General features: G+C 37.6%; 1 protein-coding gene across 2 annotated transcripts in view; it reads right to left on the reverse strand.

Moving 5' to 3' along the window:
* Positions 1 to 18,821, reverse strand: part of abca5 (ATP-binding cassette, sub-family A (ABC1), member 5) — a 31,151-nt gene that overhangs the window by 11,883 nt on the left and 447 nt on the right. For both annotated transcript variants that reach the window (XR_009273672.1, XM_058793479.1), the window contains exons 2-32: positions 17,747 to 17,895; positions 13,803 to 13,992; positions 13,347 to 13,514; positions 13,068 to 13,165; positions 12,379 to 12,605; positions 12,137 to 12,278; positions 11,306 to 11,494; positions 10,425 to 10,572; positions 9,737 to 9,914; positions 9,356 to 9,414; positions 8,123 to 8,233; positions 7,816 to 7,991; positions 7,036 to 7,155; positions 6,809 to 6,947; positions 6,637 to 6,727; positions 6,375 to 6,514; positions 5,842 to 5,961; positions 5,471 to 5,672; positions 4,678 to 4,844; positions 4,459 to 4,586; positions 4,109 to 4,246; positions 3,899 to 4,012; positions 3,173 to 3,343; positions 2,942 to 3,055; positions 2,515 to 2,652; positions 2,349 to 2,417; positions 2,173 to 2,264; positions 1,455 to 1,578; positions 1,247 to 1,364; positions 1,069 to 1,160; positions 789 to 964 (exon numbers count right to left, since the gene is read on the reverse strand). Coding sequence is in view for 1 of the 2 variants with exons in the window: in XM_058793479.1 (XP_058649462.1) it covers positions 789 to 964; positions 1,069 to 1,160; positions 1,247 to 1,364; positions 1,455 to 1,578; positions 2,173 to 2,264; positions 2,349 to 2,417; positions 2,515 to 2,652; positions 2,942 to 3,055; positions 3,173 to 3,343; positions 3,899 to 4,012; positions 4,109 to 4,246; positions 4,459 to 4,586; positions 4,678 to 4,844; positions 5,471 to 5,672; positions 5,842 to 5,961; positions 6,375 to 6,514; positions 6,637 to 6,727; positions 6,809 to 6,947; positions 7,036 to 7,155; positions 7,816 to 7,991; positions 8,123 to 8,233; positions 9,356 to 9,414; positions 9,737 to 9,914; positions 10,425 to 10,572; positions 11,306 to 11,494; positions 12,137 to 12,278; positions 12,379 to 12,605; positions 13,068 to 13,165; positions 13,347 to 13,514; positions 13,803 to 13,992; positions 17,747 to 17,895 (4,288 nt within the window). In the remaining variant the exon portion in view is untranslated. The remainder of the gene's footprint in view (positions 1 to 788; positions 965 to 1,068; positions 1,161 to 1,246; positions 1,365 to 1,454; positions 1,579 to 2,172; positions 2,265 to 2,348; positions 2,418 to 2,514; positions 2,653 to 2,941; positions 3,056 to 3,172; positions 3,344 to 3,898; positions 4,013 to 4,108; positions 4,247 to 4,458; positions 4,587 to 4,677; positions 4,845 to 5,470; positions 5,673 to 5,841; positions 5,962 to 6,374; positions 6,515 to 6,636; positions 6,728 to 6,808; positions 6,948 to 7,035; positions 7,156 to 7,815; positions 7,992 to 8,122; positions 8,234 to 9,355; positions 9,415 to 9,736; positions 9,915 to 10,424; positions 10,573 to 11,305; positions 11,495 to 12,136; positions 12,279 to 12,378; positions 12,606 to 13,067; positions 13,166 to 13,346; positions 13,515 to 13,802; positions 13,993 to 17,746; positions 17,896 to 18,821) is intronic.

An 18,821-nucleotide genomic window follows, 5' to 3' on the forward strand; every position in this document is an offset into this window, starting at 1 on the left:
GCCTTCTGCCACCCCACCAGTCACACATTATTTCTCCTGCTCCTATCCTCAATATCCGTCATCTTCTCAGTGAGTTGCTCCAGCTGATTTCTTAAGTCTGTGACTGTCCTCCTATCCTCACGTGCAGATGCTTGCATGGAATCGACTCGGTCACGTGTCTGCTTAGCCGCGCTAGCTAGTGCATCAAGCTCCGCTCTTAGCTCTTTAACAGAATTGTTGGTCGCTTGTATGTCCGCACGCATCCACACAATGCTGGGGTCAGTACAGAGTCTACCGTGTCTCTTACTGTCGAGGCCACAACCGAATCCAAAGTACTTTGCTGCTCTTTAAGTGCTAGCTTGATACCGTTAGCGATAGCACCGTCGAGATCCTCTCTGGAGATAGTGGAATCTTTGAATTTTTTCTTTATTGGCGATTGCTCAAGCTCTCTTTTCCGATCGTCTTTGACTATTGGAAGTATTCATGATGGGTTAAATAGAGAGTGGTTCGAAATTTACTGACAGGATTATATAATATTTGACAAAGTGAGCAGAGCAAAGGTCACGTGATCCTCAATTTTATTTTCTATGTAGCGCCAGATCACAACAGAAAGCTGTAAACCTAGGGCAAACACTGATATTTAATCAAATATATTAAAATAGATACCAAATAGATTAGATTAAATTTCTTTTTTAAACTTTTTCCTCAAACAAATGGAGCCTCGGTGAGAGACAAAAAAATCTTACTGACCCCAAACCTTTGAATGTTAGTGTAAATGTAAAAGTTTTTTTTTTAAAAAGATATGGTACCGCTTAATGATATTTGGGATATCACGCTGACGTAGCCCCTTTATAGCAGCATAGATCTCCAGGTGCTCCTGTAGAGTGATTCTAGGCCACAGAGGGTTCACCTGAGGACAGTACCCTACATGTTCCAAGGGGTTTTCCACTGGTTGGAAGTCTGTTCCATAATCTCCCATTAAAATCTAAAAATAAATATAAAAACTTTAGTCATAACACAATGAACACACTTCATATGATCAAAAGAACTCATAACCAGCAAGAACACTGGGAGAGATTGAGCACAAACCTGTCCAGCAGTGGGTTCAGTGTCTCCAGACAGCACATGCATGATAGTGCTCTTTCCTGCTCCATTTGGTCCCAGCAGACCCAAAACCTCACCTGAGAACAGGCCATTTTTCATTAACATCTGCTTGCTCTCGTTAAAATCATTACTTACAGTACATCAAATCAGAGGCAGACTCTACCTTTGCGAACACAAAATGAGATGTTCTTAGTGGCCACTTTCCTTCTCTTGCTGAGCGAAAAGCCCTCCCTCTTGCCTTTGTACTGTTTCCTGAGGTTACTCACCACTACCACTGGTTTCTGTAAAAGTTTTATTTTTCCATTTTTAAAAAGTTATTGGACAATGAAGTGATTTGAGACTCTTAAGACTACAGAAAAGTGGGGCTGTACCTCCTCACAGCACTGACATGTCAACGCCTCCTTCACTCGAGCTTTCTCCACCTGAACATCCTCATCCTCACTCATGTTCTCCTCTGGGTTTCGCTGAGCTTTGCTCTTCGCTTGGGAGGAAATCCTGGAGAACAAAGAGACCAGAGATCAAGCTCTTTCTTAGTGACCTGGGTAGGGTTTGTTTCTTGGTTTCATTCGTTTGTTTCATTCATTTTTTTAACGCCATGCCAGCATCAATGCTATTTTTACTACTTCTTCATAAAATCTAATAGACCTTAGAACAGAAAGCTTACATTAGGTAAAACTGGCTGAACCTCATGTTCGTAATCCAACTGAAGTATGTGATAAGCCACATAAATTAACTCTTTTTGAATTAATTTGCTACCTTTACTGCTAATTTACTTGCTAATTTGCTGATAAAGAAAGTTCTTTCCAAAAAAAAACCCCTCAAAAAAACAAAAAAAACTGCTGGCCCAGAACATTGAACGGTACTTTTTTTTTTATCAGTAGTAATTAAAAAACAAATTAGTCAAATTATTTAATAGTACCTCATTGTATAAATAATAATAAATATTCTGCATAAAAGGTAATAAATACATTTTTTTGCCTGTTCTACCCGATTCACTTCTGTTCTTTATACAAGTGCTGTGTCATTTTACTCCTGATCAGAGGCTTTATGCAAAAATTTAGTTGGGGATTTAGTTTTATGAAGACAGACCTGCAGAGCTGGTCATTTTTCATGGTCTTCCCTCCATATCTAATCTCAAGCCATCTCAGGGTGAAGAGCAGCAGAATACACTGGATATACGGCTATGGACGACACAACAAAGATTCAGTGTAAAAGACAACATTATAACACTTTGAGACAGTAAAATGATATTTACAGCAACTTACAGACACCACAGAGATGAAGAGATTCTTCCACAGGAAATCATCATCATGAGGAGACTGAAGGAAGGTGACCTAGAATAAAAAAGACTTGTATTAGGTTCTATAACAATAGGGACATTTCATTCATGCCCTCAGACATTGAACAGGAGTCCTGTAAGTAAAGTATTACCATGGTAATGCAGTTAAGGCAGCCCATAAGAGGGTAGAGTGGACTGAAGAAACACAGTGCATTGTGTAGGAGACGAGCCACACCAGAATTCTCATTCACAAGAGCCAGCTGGACTATGGATGCAGAAACCACACACAACTATGGAAGAAAAACCAGAAGAAAAATAAATAAATTCCTTCCTACAGACACATTTGTATTTGAAAGACAATTTGATACTTCAAATATAAAATAATTCACAATATGAAATATATTATTTCATTATAGACCTTTTCATGATTTTTCCCCCATGATTTTTTTAGTTAATTAATTTCCATCACAGTTCTGGCTTCAAAATGACCTGATATTTCAAGGGTTTTGAACAGGAACAGGTTTTATTGTTATTATTAAGATTATTTGAAATTTGTGGGAACGTTTCTTGAAGACTCACCATCATGGAGACCACTGAGAAGAAGTCTCTATTGCTCTGGACTCTGATGAACATGAAGGATATGCAGTATGTGAAGAGAACCATGGCTGGAGCGAAGCCAATCAGACACAGAGCCTGAAAATGGAGTAAAGACAGTAGCGGAGATTTGCTAAAGCTAACATCTGCTCTGCTCGTTTAAATAACTTCTATTTTAAAAACGTCTAGTGGAAGCTAGGTGAAGCATTTTCTTACCACAGACATGATGTTATGCGAGGTTAGCAGGTTTGTAGAATGGAAGGCAAACAGGGTGCTGGTCATACAGATTAAGATAAGATAATAGAAAGGGACATCAATAGCTGCCTGACCGCACCAGTACGCTGAAGGAACAAGACCAGAGATCCTCAGGGTCGAGCGACACTTCAACTGATAAAAAAAAAAAAACAAACAAAAAAAACAGCGAAGATAGAGGTTGTATTCAATGTAAAAACATTCAGATCAACACTGAGATATTATTTTAGAAACATTCTGATAAAATCAATTTAAGGTGACCCCTACGGATAGGGGTAGGTAAGATGTTTTAATGTTTTTGAAAAGTCTCTATCAAGGCTACATTTATTTGATCAAAAATAAAGTAAAACAGTAATATTTTGAAAAATATTAAAATAGAAAACCATTTATTCCTGTGATGCAAAGCTGAACTTTCAGCATCATTACTCCAGTCTTCAGTTTCACATGATCCTTCAGAAATCAATCTAATATGCTGATTTGATTTCATCAGGAAAGTTAAAAAGAACTGCATTTATTTAAAATAGAATTTTTTTGCAACAATGTAAAACATCTGTCATTTTTTATCAATTTAATGCATACTGGCTAAATAAAAATAAATGAAGTTAAAATCAGTAAAATTAAAGTTAAAATAAAACAGTTAAAATTTAAATCATCATCATCATCATATGAAGTTACAACCCACATATATACCTCTTTGTCTCTTGTGTGGTCCATTGCAAAATAGGCTGGCATCCCAGCGGCCAGCATCCCAAGAATCACAGCCTCAATATAAACCAGTGCATAGGATGTCTTATCTGGGATTTGCTAAAATGCAGACAGAGTATAGCTGTAGACACTCACAAGAAACAACAATAGAAGTGTATGTACAGTGACTTCAGTGTACTAATGTGCTACACTTACATAGTCGAAGGGTTTAGTCCATGTTCTAATGTGTCCTGTGCCGTTAAAGCCCCTCAGGAGGGCGTTACTGAGCACATTGACAACCATAGGCAAGGAGTGCACGGTGGTGCTGTTAAACGCTAAAATGTAGGTAAAATCCTGGTATTCAGAAACAACAAGAGAGAACAGGAGGGGTTAAATGAAGATTTCGAAGAACAGCAAGTGTTTCAATTAATTTTCAACATAAAAACAATCATCTCAGAACAATCCATTGTTGAGAAATTCATTCTAAAATTCAAACTGTGGAGTGCAAAAGGGTAAAGAGGTGAACCAATTGCACTGGTATGAAAACATGCAAGTCTCTTTCGCACCTTACTGGATCCTGTCACGTTGATGGCGGCGCTGACAGGAGCAGCAGACATATAGTCTGGCTTTTTCATCATTTCCACTTTAATATCCTGAGACTCCAGATTGTGGATGAACCCTGACAGGTCAGAATCTACCACAACATACAGATGTCAATTAACCAAATGGGTTAATGTGAATCGTCAACAAATGTCAATGTAATATACACAAGTACTGTCACAGACCGGTGGAGTTTTGCACAAGCAGACTGGTGGTGTATTTGTGAGGAGCCTCGTTGCGGTGCAGCAGGTATATAGGTGAAAACAGTCTTTCAGGAGAATGAATCTGAATGTTTCCCGTGGCCACGGACAGAATCAGCATTGCAGATAAGAAAACCAGGAAGAGCGTCAAACTGATTAAAAGAGAGGAGACAAAAGTATGACTTATAGCTTTGTATAGCACATGAATCATATGGGTAATGAAGATATTTATATGGTTAATGCATCCATCATCTCGATGTGTTTTTTTTTTTTTTTATTTTTTTTTTTTGAGTATGGCTCGGGTCTGGTTCAATACAAATACAATTTTGGGTCACACTTTATATTAGGTGGCCTTAACTACTATGTACTTACACCAAAGAATAAGTACAATGTACTTTTTGTGTTCATACTGTATTGCAAAACACATTTGTTGCTAATGAGGTGGGATATGGGTAAGGTTAGGGACAGGTTAAGTGGTATGGGTAGGTTTAAGAGTGGGTTAAGGTGTAAGGGATGGGTCAACAGTGTAATTATAAATGTAAGAACAAAAATTAGTTACAGATGTAATTACATATAGCTATTTTTAAAAATATAAGTACAATGTAAAAACATGTATGTACACAATAAGTGCATTGTACCAAATTATTAATTTAAATTTAAGTACATGTTAGTTAAGGCCACCTAATATAAAGTGGGACCCAATTTTGAGTCTGTAAGATTTTTTTTTTTTTAATGCTAGGCAAACATGATCAACTAGTATTTGCTAGCATTTGCTCACTTGTATATGATAGGTTTTCTCTCTCTCTGCAGGCTGAGCATGTGCAGCCAGGCCATGGTGCTAAACTGCTGCCTCCAGAGGGCACGACCGGTTACTGCATCCTGCCTGCTGTCTGAAAACGTCAGCAGCCGCTGGTCTGTGTCATCCACAGAGGATGTGTCTCCCTCGTCTTCCACCTTTTCTTGGTTAAACACACTGTAGTCTACCAATGAAGGAACACACAAATAGAGTAGGAGTTATACCTCTCGATCACTTCACTATGGTGGTTCATTGTAATACTGATCAGTTTCATGTAGTTCATGTCAACATATCTTAAAGTGTCATTTTGAACAGAGATGCTTTGAACCAGTTTAGATAGGCGGTTATCTTACCAGCCTGATCCACCTCTGCCTCTGCCTCAAGACGCAAGAAGACGTCCTCTAACGTTGTCATGGAGACACCATAGTTAATGATACCCAGGTCAGGTCGACAGTCCAGCTCCGCAAACAGCCCTGGAATGCAAAGTGATTGAGAGGCGAGAAGAGTTTAGTAAACATAGAAGTTGGTAATATTTTTGGATTGCAAGAAACAAGAAAACTAACCACACGCACCAAAAGCACTCCTTTACACTCCTCATCATTTACTAATGACTTACTCACCCTCATGTTAGTCCAAACCTATATGCAAGTCATACAGGTTTGGAATGATATGAAAGTGAATAAATCAAACTGTAAGCCTTAAGTAAGCACCAATATCATAGACTTCATATAAAAAGGCTACAGACAATAAATCTATATTAAAATAAATAAATAAATAAAACACCACCACAGTCCTGGTGAAACCATGAAGCAATCTGTTGCTCCGCAGGGCATATGGCAGTGTGGCACATAGCAGATGGTGACATGAGGGCAAATAGAAGCGAGACCTGGGAAAGTGTCCATGCTCTCGAAAGGCAATGTGAATGTAAGCTCAGCCTCTTGCTGCCTTGACAACTGAGCCTTGGGAACATGCTGCTTGACCAGTGATGTGATGTTCTCCACGTCAAAGCCTTCAGTTACAGACATTCTAGAGGAGGTTTAGAATGACAGTGTTAATGTAGCAGCAGCAATGAGTGACGGGAAGAAATAAAACATATACATAAATAATGTTATAAGTATATACTTTTTTGCACTTTTCTTAAGACTAACCTAAGATGGTAGCCAACCCCACACTTGGTCTTCAGGTACAAAGAGGAACCAACACATTTCAGCTGTCCTTGAGAGATGACAGCTTTACGATCTGTGTGACAGAAAATGCAAAGGTGTGTGAGATTGAGGCGTAAATGACTGATTGAAGAGAAGTGAAAAATGATAGAAGTACCTGCAAGTATATCTGCCTCGTCCATGTAATGAGTGCTGAGTACAGTAACTCTGCCTGCTCTACGGCTTTTCAGTAAGGACCAGACCTGGTGCCGAGACACTGGGTCCATACCAGCCGTAGGCTCATCCAGAAGAAGGACCTGATTCATAAGCAAAAGGACATCGAGGGAGGGGGATAAATAAGCACACGAATCAAGTCGTCAAAGGTATAAGACATCAGATATTTACCTTTGGGTCTCCGAGAATTGCTATGCCCACAGAGAGCTTCCTCTTCTGGCCTCCACTCAGGTTTTTCGCCTGGGCGTCCATAATCTTTTCTAAATCCAGATCCCTTAGAACTTTTCTCACCTTAAAAAGAGAGATATATTAGAATAGAATTTCTAATAGAATTTCTAATTAGAATAGAATAACAAAAAAGGATGAAGTAACTGGGTGTTTCTGGCTTTATTGAAGATATTTTTTCAGTACACTACCATCTAAAAGTTTATAGTGAGTATATTTTTATTCAGCAAGGACACATTAAATGAATCAAAAGTGACAGTAAGGATGTTTACATCATTACAAAAGACTTCTATTTCAAGTAAATGCTGTTTTTTTTGTTTTTTTCTTTTCTTTTCAAAGAATCCTAAAAGATCTGTATCATGCCATCACAGGAATAAATTACATTTTAAAATATATTAAAATAGAAAACAGCTATTTTAAATTGTAATATTTTATTTAACAATTAAAAAAAACAAAAAAAAAAAACTTTCCGTTCACAAACTTTTGAATGGTAGTGTATATATGGATAAAAGGAATTAAACAAAAAAAAATCCTTCTAGAACCAAGACCACTTAAGTGTGAGGTCACTGTTGCATTGTATAATGGATGTAATTAAATATGCAGAGTGGGGCTGATGTCAATCAGCTTTTTCGATGCATTGTATGGGAAACTGTTTTTGAATTTCCCACACAACGAGTCAACATGTGGTCAGCAGATGTGGTCTCTAGATCCACTGAGAGTTCCTACCTCACCATCAATATCAGAGGGCAGGATCCCTTTGATGGCAGCAAAGATCCTCAGGTGTTCCTCTACAGTGAGAACATCAAAGATGATGTTGAACTGGGGGCATATACCAACCAGCTGTTTCATCTCGGCCCCCTCCGCTATCTCTGCCACAGGAGAGCCATAGATGGTTGCCGTGCCTATGCGTAAAACAGAATAATAGAATCGTGAGTGTAGCAGTAGTACAACTTCAGTTTTGGCAAGATCCAGCAAGAGTTAAATGTGTTCACAAAAAATTTCAAAATTAGCATCCATGCATCATATGTCTGACCTTCTGTAGGGGGGAAGATGCCACACAGGATGTTCATGAGGGTGGATTTTCCTGCTCCACTGTGACCCAGCAGGGCAGTGATCTGACCCTCATAGATGTCAAAAGTCAAACCTTTAGATCACAAATGGACAGAAGACAAAACATTCAACTACACATCAGAGCCAGGAGTCTTGTCATAAACTTTATTTTTTAAAGGGGTCATCGGATACCCATTTTCCACAAGTTGACATGATTCTTTAGGGTTTTAACGAAAAGTCTATAACATACTTTGGTTAAAATTTCTCAATGGTAATGTAAAACAACACCCTTTTTACCCTGCCAAAATCAGCTCTGTTTTCAGCAACCCGTTTTAGTGCATGTTCCTTTAAAATGCTAATGAGCTCTGCTCACCCCGCCCCTCTCTTCCGTGGGGTGACGAGCCATTCTCTTGAGACTGGGTACTTTAGCCACGGAACTTGCTAACTAACACGTTATTAGGAAGGGCGATTTGCAAAGTTTCATAAAAGAACCTTATACTCATTTCTTCTGTAGGTGAGGCTGGATCACAAATAATTCGCGCGAACATAAACGCATTTAGGTAGAATGGGGGGGCGCATTCCCTTCAAAAACAAAGGTAATCCACTGCGTCTTCAGTGGCTCAGATGTCGGGAATAAATGACAACTGCTACATCCAACAACAGAACACCTCAATCACTTAGGAGCCATTCTTGTCTACTCCTGCTCTGGTGTCGAAACAATGGCGGACTGATGACAGCTAACTCAGGGTGGGTCTAAGGTAAAACGCTAGTGTCAATCAACAATAGTGGGAGGGACTTGGGTATGTGTGACATCACACAGACAGGCATCTGAGAATGGCTTAATATGAGAAAGAGGAAATGATTTAACGAGATAAAAAAAAAAAAAAAAACACTGGGTGGATATTTATAATTATAGGGTGGTTCTGTACACATGCTGCCAACACACATTTCAGTTCAAACAACTTGTAAAAGTGCATGTCGCATCCGATGACCCCTTTAAGACCAAGATCATGTACACTATGGGACTGTTTAGTACTATGGAGGTAAAAAGTGTTGCAAATACAATTTTGTGCTGACTATAAGCATTTTATCTACAGTATACAAAAAGTAATTTAGTCCTCAAATCCATAAATGCTGAGCAAGAGGATGCATACATCATTTGTGTATCACACAAACAAGGAAGTGTCACAATCTGGACATAGGCGGGAAGTCTCACCTCTCAAAGCCTCCACTTTGGTGTCTTTCTCTCTGTAGATTTTACGAATATTGCAGATCCTAACAGGAGTAAAAAAATAAAACACAGAAATGGATATTAAATGGGTTGCTCTGGCTGAATGCCAGCTCTCTTCAAGCTCAAATCCATCCAAGCTTTGAAGGATTTTAACATACATCAGCTCTAAAAACATTACTCCCTTTTCCAAACTGCTCTCTTAATCACTTCACTGGCTTGAATATGGAGGCACAAAAAAATAAAATAAAATAAAAATATTTAACCAAACAACTGTGATATATGACGATAGATAGATGACAGACAGACAGATAAATTGTGGACAGATAAATTGTGGATCACTGGTCATTTTGTGTTTCAAGTACGCACCTGATAACCTCTTTGCCTCTAAACTCAGGAGAAACCGCCTCCACCGATTCATCATTCACTGGGGTTCCGTTGACATCACCCTCGTACACAGAGCTCACCTCCACATAGCGCTTCCTCCGCTTCGACCAATAGGATGGCTGTAGGAAGTACAGCACTGAGCGCCTTGTGCCAAACTCGCCTGAAGGAAGAAATGGTCATTTACGTGGGAAGGTCACAAACGCCTCCATCCCAGTTTAGTAATAACTAAGACAGATTTGTGTGTGTATTCTTTAGAGCAGCCACATAATTATTTTGCCATTATTTTTTTATGGCATCTGCAAATGCTTTTAATCTTTTTAAGAGAACAAACTGTTGCATTTACAGAATAACCTAACAAACTTTTGAAGTCTTAAGCTAGAAAAGTGTGGTGGTGCAATCTTCCTTTTAAGAAAATGGTTAACATTTTGTGGTCTAAAAAAAAATAAAAAAAGTATATTTCAAGCATCAAAATCATTTTGAAGCCACATTAAATGGACAGTGAACAAACACAGTCTTGTTTCAAGGCTGAGCAAATTAATTTGCATTGGTATAAATCTGCATATGATGCCTGAATATAAACACAGTTAAGAACTGGAACTCTACTAAAACACAAAGAGAAGATCTGTGGCGCTAAATTGTTTATGCAAAATGATTTGACTCTAGTTGTCACCTGGTAGCACTTGGTCCAGGTAAATGGCTAAAAGCAGATAGATAATGCAGTCCAAGAACAGCATGACCATAGGAACATAGAGGGCGTGAGGACCATTGCCCAGAGAGGAAAACACTGCGCCGTCCCCTTGAGCTTCCAGATACACCACCTACATGTACACAAACAAACAGTGCCAGAATATACACTCTATTTCATATATGGGATTTTTTACTTCTTTATTGTTAACCATAATTAACTACATTCTGACCCCAAACTTTTGAATGGTAGCATATGATTTTTTTTTTTTTCATAAAATGTTTTTAATGTTATTGATTTTAATTTAAGAAGTCTCTTGTGCTTACCAAGCCTTCATTAATTTGATCAAAAATTCAATAAAAATGTAATAGTGAAATTTTTTTAAATTAACATAATTGCTTTCTATTTTATTACATTTTAAATTTCACTGCCACATGATTCTTCAGAAATTATTCTAATATACTGATTTGGTAGCCAAGAAACATTTCTGATCATCTATGCTGAAATCAATTGTGCTGCTTAGTATTTTTTTTTTCAAAATAATTTGATAAAATAGTTCTAAACAACAGCATATATTTGAAATAGGAATCGTCTGTAATATTATAAACACTGTTACTGTCACTAATGCATCCTTGCCAAATAAGAATATTACCTTTAAAAAAACAACAACAACAACAACATCATCATCTAACAGACCCCAACAGTAGTGTATATAAAACACTTTGTGTGAAAACGTTCTAGGCTAAAGTACTACCAATTTGTTATTCAAATCATCACTATTCTCATATGCATTTCTTGGCTAACGGTCCCACAACCTAGGTGACCATCATTAAACCATGGAGTGCATTTGTGGAAAAGTGTGTTACCTGGGCAATGCCGATAGAGAAGGCGCTGGGAGACAGAAGGCAGAGGAGCCACACGGCTGACTGGGGGAAATCTCTCATCAGCACAGTGAAAAGAGATAGACACCCAAACACCACAGTCAGCATGGAGCCCACTGTACTTGCAAACTTGGGTTTCTTAAACAAAGGGGTCAACATGAAGGAGAAGAAAATCTGTGGGATTAAGAGGTGGGAAAGTTAATACTTTTGAAGAAAGGTTTGAGGTCAGCAAACTAAAATGTAACACACTGGTCTTATTGTGTTCAATTCATCATCTCAGGTTAAAAAAAACAGACCTTTACATTTTTAAACCTTAATCTGTCACATAGGCACCACTTTTCACAATACAATCAATTCCCAATGTATAAAACCAAGACCTGTCCAGTATTTTGTTCACGTTGAACATCCTGTTCCATTCAGAAATGTCACATTATGGAAATAACTTGCAAATGCGGTTTCTTTTCACTTTAATGTACACTTTAATGCTGACACAACTTTGTGGCTAATGCTTTCTTGAAGAAAAAAAAAAAAAAGCTTGCATTCTGTCAGATATTTTACTAGTACAGTCACACCCCACTGACGCAAAAGAAAACCAACGCAGCAGAAAGTAATTTAGCCTCGGAAAACGAAAATGAAAACTAATAACATATTCAATATGACTCCAGATTAGTCCGTCACTCATATGACTACTCTCAATGTCGGCAGAAATCGAGACCTGAGGCCAAATGAGTGCACGGCCATTTAAATGGCTCTGCACACTCTAAAGCTTTGAGTCGCTATTGTTCAGGACGTGACTGGAGGGTTGCTAGGACTTACAGAGGATATTCCATAGAGGAAAATGAGGAGGAAGATGACAAAGAAGTTGCTGTTGGAGAACAGGGGTGTGCAGGTTGCTATGACAGCCATGAGAATGGACATGGTCGTCACTAGTGCAGCATAGAGGAGGCCCCATGAAAGCCTAAAGAAAGCAGAAGAAAAGTTTACAGACTGACCATTTATACGTGATTTAAATTGGCTACGAATTATAAGGTCATAGTTCCTGCAGTGGATACACTTACCAAAATGCAGAGTCATACAATCCCATCATGCCCATGGTGTCTTTCAACCGCTGCTCTTTTTCAGCTGCCACATTGACAATGAGGAAAGAGACAAAGGGTGTGAACGCCAGCACTAGGTATATGGAGATCAGGGCATGAGGGAACTTCTGGACCTCCACTGAACCCGGATGTCCCATCATCACTGCACGCACTTTTAATTCGTTCCACACAGGACGTTTGGTCTTCATCTGCAAAAGAATGAAGATGTGATTATGGAAGCAACAAATCATACCACTCAGCAACTTCCTACTACCATAAAAACACTGTAAAAATCTGATTTTACAAAAGATTTCCATTTCAAATAAATGTGTTCTTTTGAACTCTCTCTTCATTAAAGAATCCTGCAAAAAAAAAAAAAAAAAAAACCTGCATCATGGTTTCCACAAAAATATTAAGCATCACAACTGTTTTTAACATTGATAACTGTTTTCAACATCAATAATAAGAAATCTTTCTTGAGCAGTAAATCAGCATATCAGAATGATGAATCACGTGAAGACTAGAGTTATGGCTTCTTTTAAAAAGTTTCAAAAATTGTACTTTTAACAGCTAATATATGTTCATCCCAGACTTAAGCAGGAAGATGCACTCCATATTATCATCTACAATGCTTAAATACCAATAAATTATTCATCAATGCCATTTCAAACCTGTATAATGGCAGCATCAATGAGAGACTGCAGTCGTATGAATCCAGAATACCAGTAGTTGGCGGCACGGCAGTTGACATAGTTTGTGTAGCAGCTTGCTGTGGATCAGAGAAAAAAAAAAAAACACCCGCCATACCCGTTCCTTTCATTATAGATCAAACGGTTACAAAGTGAATGTCATTTGCATCAAAAAGGAGGTCGCCAATTAACCAAAGAAGCAGCTAAATCAGGTGCCACAGCTGTTGTGGCTTTATGACTTCAGCACTGAGTGATTCTCACTTATGGATTCGGTGAAGTCACTAGGCAGAGGGAGTTGGCTGTACGGGAATCGCAGACGGTACGACATTGAATCCAAGAAGACCACTCCTACAAAGCCATCAGGTTCATAGAGACTGGCATTCTCCAATTCTTCCTCAGTGGAGAACATCTCTAATCGGTCATTCATAGCTGAGGATTCAACACCAACAAACAAACAAATGAAAAGAAATGCACACAGCGAGTCCACTTTAAAAACCATCAGAGCCAACGCTACCACACCATTAATTAGCAAAGCATTCAGTAACACAAAAGAATACACCATGCAATACTATTTAGTTGTTTGCTTTAAATTAAGAACAGAAAAATCAGAATTACGCAAACATAACAGATCAGTGAAATGTTCTAGTGTGAAAGAGCAGAATTTGGTAAACTTTTTTTTTTTTTTATTATTAAAGAAATACAATAAATCTGACGTACGCAGTTCCCGTGCCACCTCCTCCATGATGTGATTGGTGACATTGTTGATGGGCGTGTAGCCGAGACCTTTGAGTGACAGGTCCCGTTCATACTCCAGCTCCTTGGTGCTGATACTGCCGTATGAGACATGAGGGTTCAGGGTGCTAATGAGGATGAGGAGGCCTAGGAGCAGCAAAGGCAAGATCAGCTCCTGCAAAGAAAGAAGAGTAACAATTAAATTTGACAAAGAAATGTTGTGTAAAATATACTGTCATAAAAAAATAATAATTAAATAAAAAACAAAATACACATAAATATTCTTCCAAAATTCCAATATTATAAAAATACTTCCAAAATACTGTAAAGATATTTCATATACCTGAAGTACCAGAGGTAACTCAGTATGGATTTGCTTGTTTTATTACTTTTTTTCCTGTCATGTTCTCAAAGCTACAGCTCTTGATTTGCTGCCTTAGGGAGGCCATAAACACACTGTGCCAGTGAGGGTTTCCAATCATCCCTCTGGGTTTATTTGCTAGACCATGACATGAGTTTAGCTTTTAATGTGCCTGGAGGATGTGCACTACAATTTTTGCTGCAAAAAGTTCTGGGGAATTCATTTTAAGACCACATTGAAGAAAGTCATTGATTTCATGATTACAGAATACTGGATTCTTATTGGTCAAATAGGCTATTCCCTCCCTTAAAACCAAAACTATATTATTAAAAATGTTAAACTTATTATGTTTTTGAAAGTGTACACTACCGTTCAAATGTTTTGGGTCAGTGAGATTTTTTTTATTTTATTTTTTAAAGGTTAATAATTTTTTTCAGCAAAGATGCATTAAATTAATTAAAATTAATTTCATTTATAAAAAATTTATTATTTACTTAGGCATTTATTTCATATTTTCTATTTTACAACCTGTATCCCGGAAATGTTGGGATGTTTTTTTTTGTTTTTTTAAATTTGAATAAAATGAAAACTAAAAGAATTTCAAAATCACATGAGCCAATATTTTATTCACAATAGAACATAGAGAAATTTTTACAATTTTATGCCCAAAATGAGCTCATTTCAAATGTGATGCCTGCTACAGGTCTCAAAATAGTTGGGACGGGGGCATGTTTACCATGGTGTAGCATCTCCTTTTCTTTACAAACAGTTTGAAGACGTCTGGGCATCGAGGTTATGAGTTTCTGGAGTTTTGGTGTTGGAATTTGGTCTCATTGTTGCCTGATATAGGTTTCCAGCCGCTGAAGAGTTTGTGGTCGTCTTTGATGTATTTTTTGTTTAATGATGCGCCAAATGTTCTCTATAGGTGAAAGATCTGGACTGCATGCAGGCCAATTCAGCACCCGGACTCTTCTGCTATGAAGCCATGCTGTTGTAATAGCTGCAGTATGTGGTTTTGCATTGTCCTGCTGAAATACACGTCGTCTGGAGGGGAACATATGTTGCTCTAAAACCTTTATATACACATCTTTCAGCATTCATAGTGCCTTCCAAAACATGCAAGCTGCCCATACCGTATGCACTTATGCACCCCCATACCATCAGAGAAGCTGGCTTTTGAACTGAATGCTGATAACACGCTGGAAGGTCTCCCTCCTCTTTAGCCCGGAGGACACGGCGTCTGTGATTTCCAACAAGAATGTCAAATTTGGACTCGTCTGACCATAGAACACTTTTCCACTTTGAAATAGTTAATTTAAAAAAAAAGACGGCACTTCTGGACCATGTTCACATATGGCTTCCTTTTTGCATGATAGAGCTTTAGTCGGCATCTGCAGATGGCACGGCAGATTGTGTTTACCGACAGTGGTTTCTGGAAGTATTCCTGGGCCCATTTAGTAATGTCAATGACAGAATCATGCCGATGAGTGATGCAGTGTCGTCTGAGGGCCCGAAGACCACGGGCATCCAAAAAAGGTCTTCGGCCTTGTCCCTTACGCACAGAGATTTCTCCAGTTTCTCTGAATCTTTTGATGATGTTATGCACTGTAGATGATGAGATTTGCAAAGCCTTTGCAATTTGACGTCGAGGAACGTTGTTTTTAAAAGTATTCCACAAACTTTTTACGCAATCTTTCACAGATTGGAGAGCCTCTGCCCATCTTTACTTCTGAGAGACTCTACCTCTCTAAGACATCCCTTTTATAGCTAATCACGTTACAGACTTGATGTCAATTGGTTGCTAGATGTTCTCCCAGCTGAATCTTCTCAATTTCTTGCTTTTTCAGCCCTTTGTTGCCCCCATACCAACTTTTTTGAGACCTGTAGCGGGCATCAAATTTGAAATGAGCATGAGCTATGTTCTGTTGTGAATAAAATATTGGCTCATGTGATTTGAAAGTATTTTAGTTTAAAAAAAAAATGTCCCAACATTTCCGGAATTCGGGTTGTAAATAAATGCTCTTCTTTTGAACTTTTGTATTCTTCAAAGAATTCTGAAAAAAGAAGCATCATAGTTTTCACACGCACACACAAAAAAACCTTAACCAGCACAACCATTTTCAACATTGAAAAAAATAAATAAATAAAAAAATGAAATGTTTATTGCGCAGAAAATCATTATATTACAATGATTTCTAAAGAATCGTGACACTGAAGACTGGAGTAATGGCTGCTTAAATTTCAGCTTTGCATCACAGGAATAATTGCATTTTAAAATATAATAAAAAAAAACACTTTAAATTGTGACAATATTACTGTTTCCCGTGTCTGATAAAGGTTTTGCTGCATAGTGGTAAATCACTGTACTGACTGAATTAAGTCTGACCTACATACATGAAGCCTAGTATAACCAAGAACTCTGAACAATACAACTTGCTTCAGCATCTCCACCTCCAGAAAAATCAATACACAGATGACAATCGTTGGCAAAAATCCCAACCATGGGATTCATAATACAATTCATTTTGTTCCATTTCCAACCGCTTTCCATAATAGATCATAACAATTTTCCCTTTATGAAGTCGGTTTAAAAGTACTTAAGTATTAATGATAGGTGCTGACATGAACTAGTGGAACACCCATCCATTAACAGCCTCTTAATTCTGAAAGACTCTTATGTGGCTCTTCACGAAAGAAACAGGAGGCAGAAAGCCATTAAAAATACATTAAAAAAAAGTTACCTTACATAAAAAATACATGACCACATGAACAGAAGAAAAAAGGGAAATGACATGAGGATTTTTTTCTTTTCTCTTTCTGAACCAAAGCAGAGAATAAACAACCTGCTGGGCAGTAAAGAGTCAACAGAGTGGATGGAAGAGGATTTCATCCAGATGGAGGGGAATTACAACATAACATTAGTGTTAAGACTGCTAAGTCTTGTGATTTTATAACGCAGACTGGGTAACTGTAATTTTGCACTGCTCATTTAGCAGATGCTCTTATCAAAAGTGACATACATACACTTACTACAGGAAAAATCCTTCTGACTAATAATCATGTTTATATTTATTGAGCAAAATAATTTTGATGAACAGCTTAACCATTACTGTGTATTAGTAACACTTCAAAGTTTATTTATTTTTTATTTTTTTTCCAAACACAATTTTTTCTTAATATTTCCAAGAAAACAACACTTAATTTCTTCATTTTATATTTCAAGTAAATGCATCTTGATTATAGGCTGTTTAGATATTCGTACTGGAAAACAAGGCAGAAATACTGTTTTGAAATTTTTACAATGCGTGCAACATTTAATGCCATGACTTTATGCATTTAAGACTTTCTGCTATGATTTAAGAACTTGCTTTGTGGAAGTGCGAATTAACACTTTTTAGAACGCACAAAAACCCTGGATTTAAATGGACATTTCAGTAATTTCTGGTGAAGATCGTACAAACTTCAGAGGGAGCTCAATGCCACCGCATAGAAGAGATGTGCAAAAGCTTTTATAGTGCAACAGATTTGGAGTGCAGAAGAAAGCATATGAGTGGCAGATGAAAGGCACCTGGAGACTCTGTTGTTTGGTCCTCCATTTGATCAGCAGGTTTTTGTAGAGCAGGCTCCTTGTTTGATGCCAGACTCCAGCATCTCTTCTGGTTATAGGCTGCATTCTTCCAGCATGCTTCAGCTGACTGGCACATGGATCAGACACAGCTGCAAAACAAAACATAGGCCTAACCTTCTTATTGCAAGTTAACGAATTGGCAAATTTTTGCTTTGAATTTGTCAGGCCAACAGTGTGTTTCTTCACAAATCATAGTTCATGTTATTCGGCAAAGCCAAGATGACATATGACAGGATGCGAGAATGACGCTCCAAAACTTGGACCTTTTTGAAATGATACCATACTATCTGAATTTTCTTTGTTAGTAGAATGTGGTGCAATTATAGGGAACCTGTTCAATATTCACACTTTTCCAATTAATCTTTCACACAAAAATTTTATTAACTGCTGTCAATTAAACATGAAAAAAAGGTTCACAGTTACAGTAACAATGTTATTATTAATAATAACCTAAAAGTAAATATTCAGAGGTATTCAGATATTCAATTTTCTATTTGCATTTGCACTACTAAAAAAAATTACATTAAAATGTTGAAAATGACTAATCAGAATGAATAACATTAATGCCACTGACAATTATACTTTATTACTGTATTAATTATCCAATACTTTACACAGACCATGAAAGCCCTTTTCTGCCACTGATTAATAAATAAATGAAATGAAATAAAGGTTATTGCGAATTTATCTCTCATATTCCCCCTCATAATTTAGTTTACATCTGGCAATTCTAAGATTTACATTAAACAATTATACCCCTACAAACAAAACGACTTATGACAATTTGCTATTTAATATGCATCTATTAAACTTTTTATCACGATTAAATATTGTCCGCAAAGTTTCCCATGTCAAGACTGACAGCACCTAAAGCGGAGTGAAGGGGAAAGGGGAGTACGAAGGTAACGCAGATAAGAATGCGAGAAAACAGCTTGTAAAGAGTGACAATGTGCTTCTAACTACCTGTAAACTCATAAGAATTTTTATGCAGAATGTTATTGCGCGTGCACAAGGT

Source organism: Onychostoma macrolepis, chromosome 12, assembly GCF_012432095.1.
Source record: "Onychostoma macrolepis isolate SWU-2019 chromosome 12, ASM1243209v1, whole genome shotgun sequence".
NCBI lineage: Eukaryota > Metazoa > Chordata > Actinopteri > Cypriniformes > Cyprinidae > Onychostoma > Onychostoma macrolepis.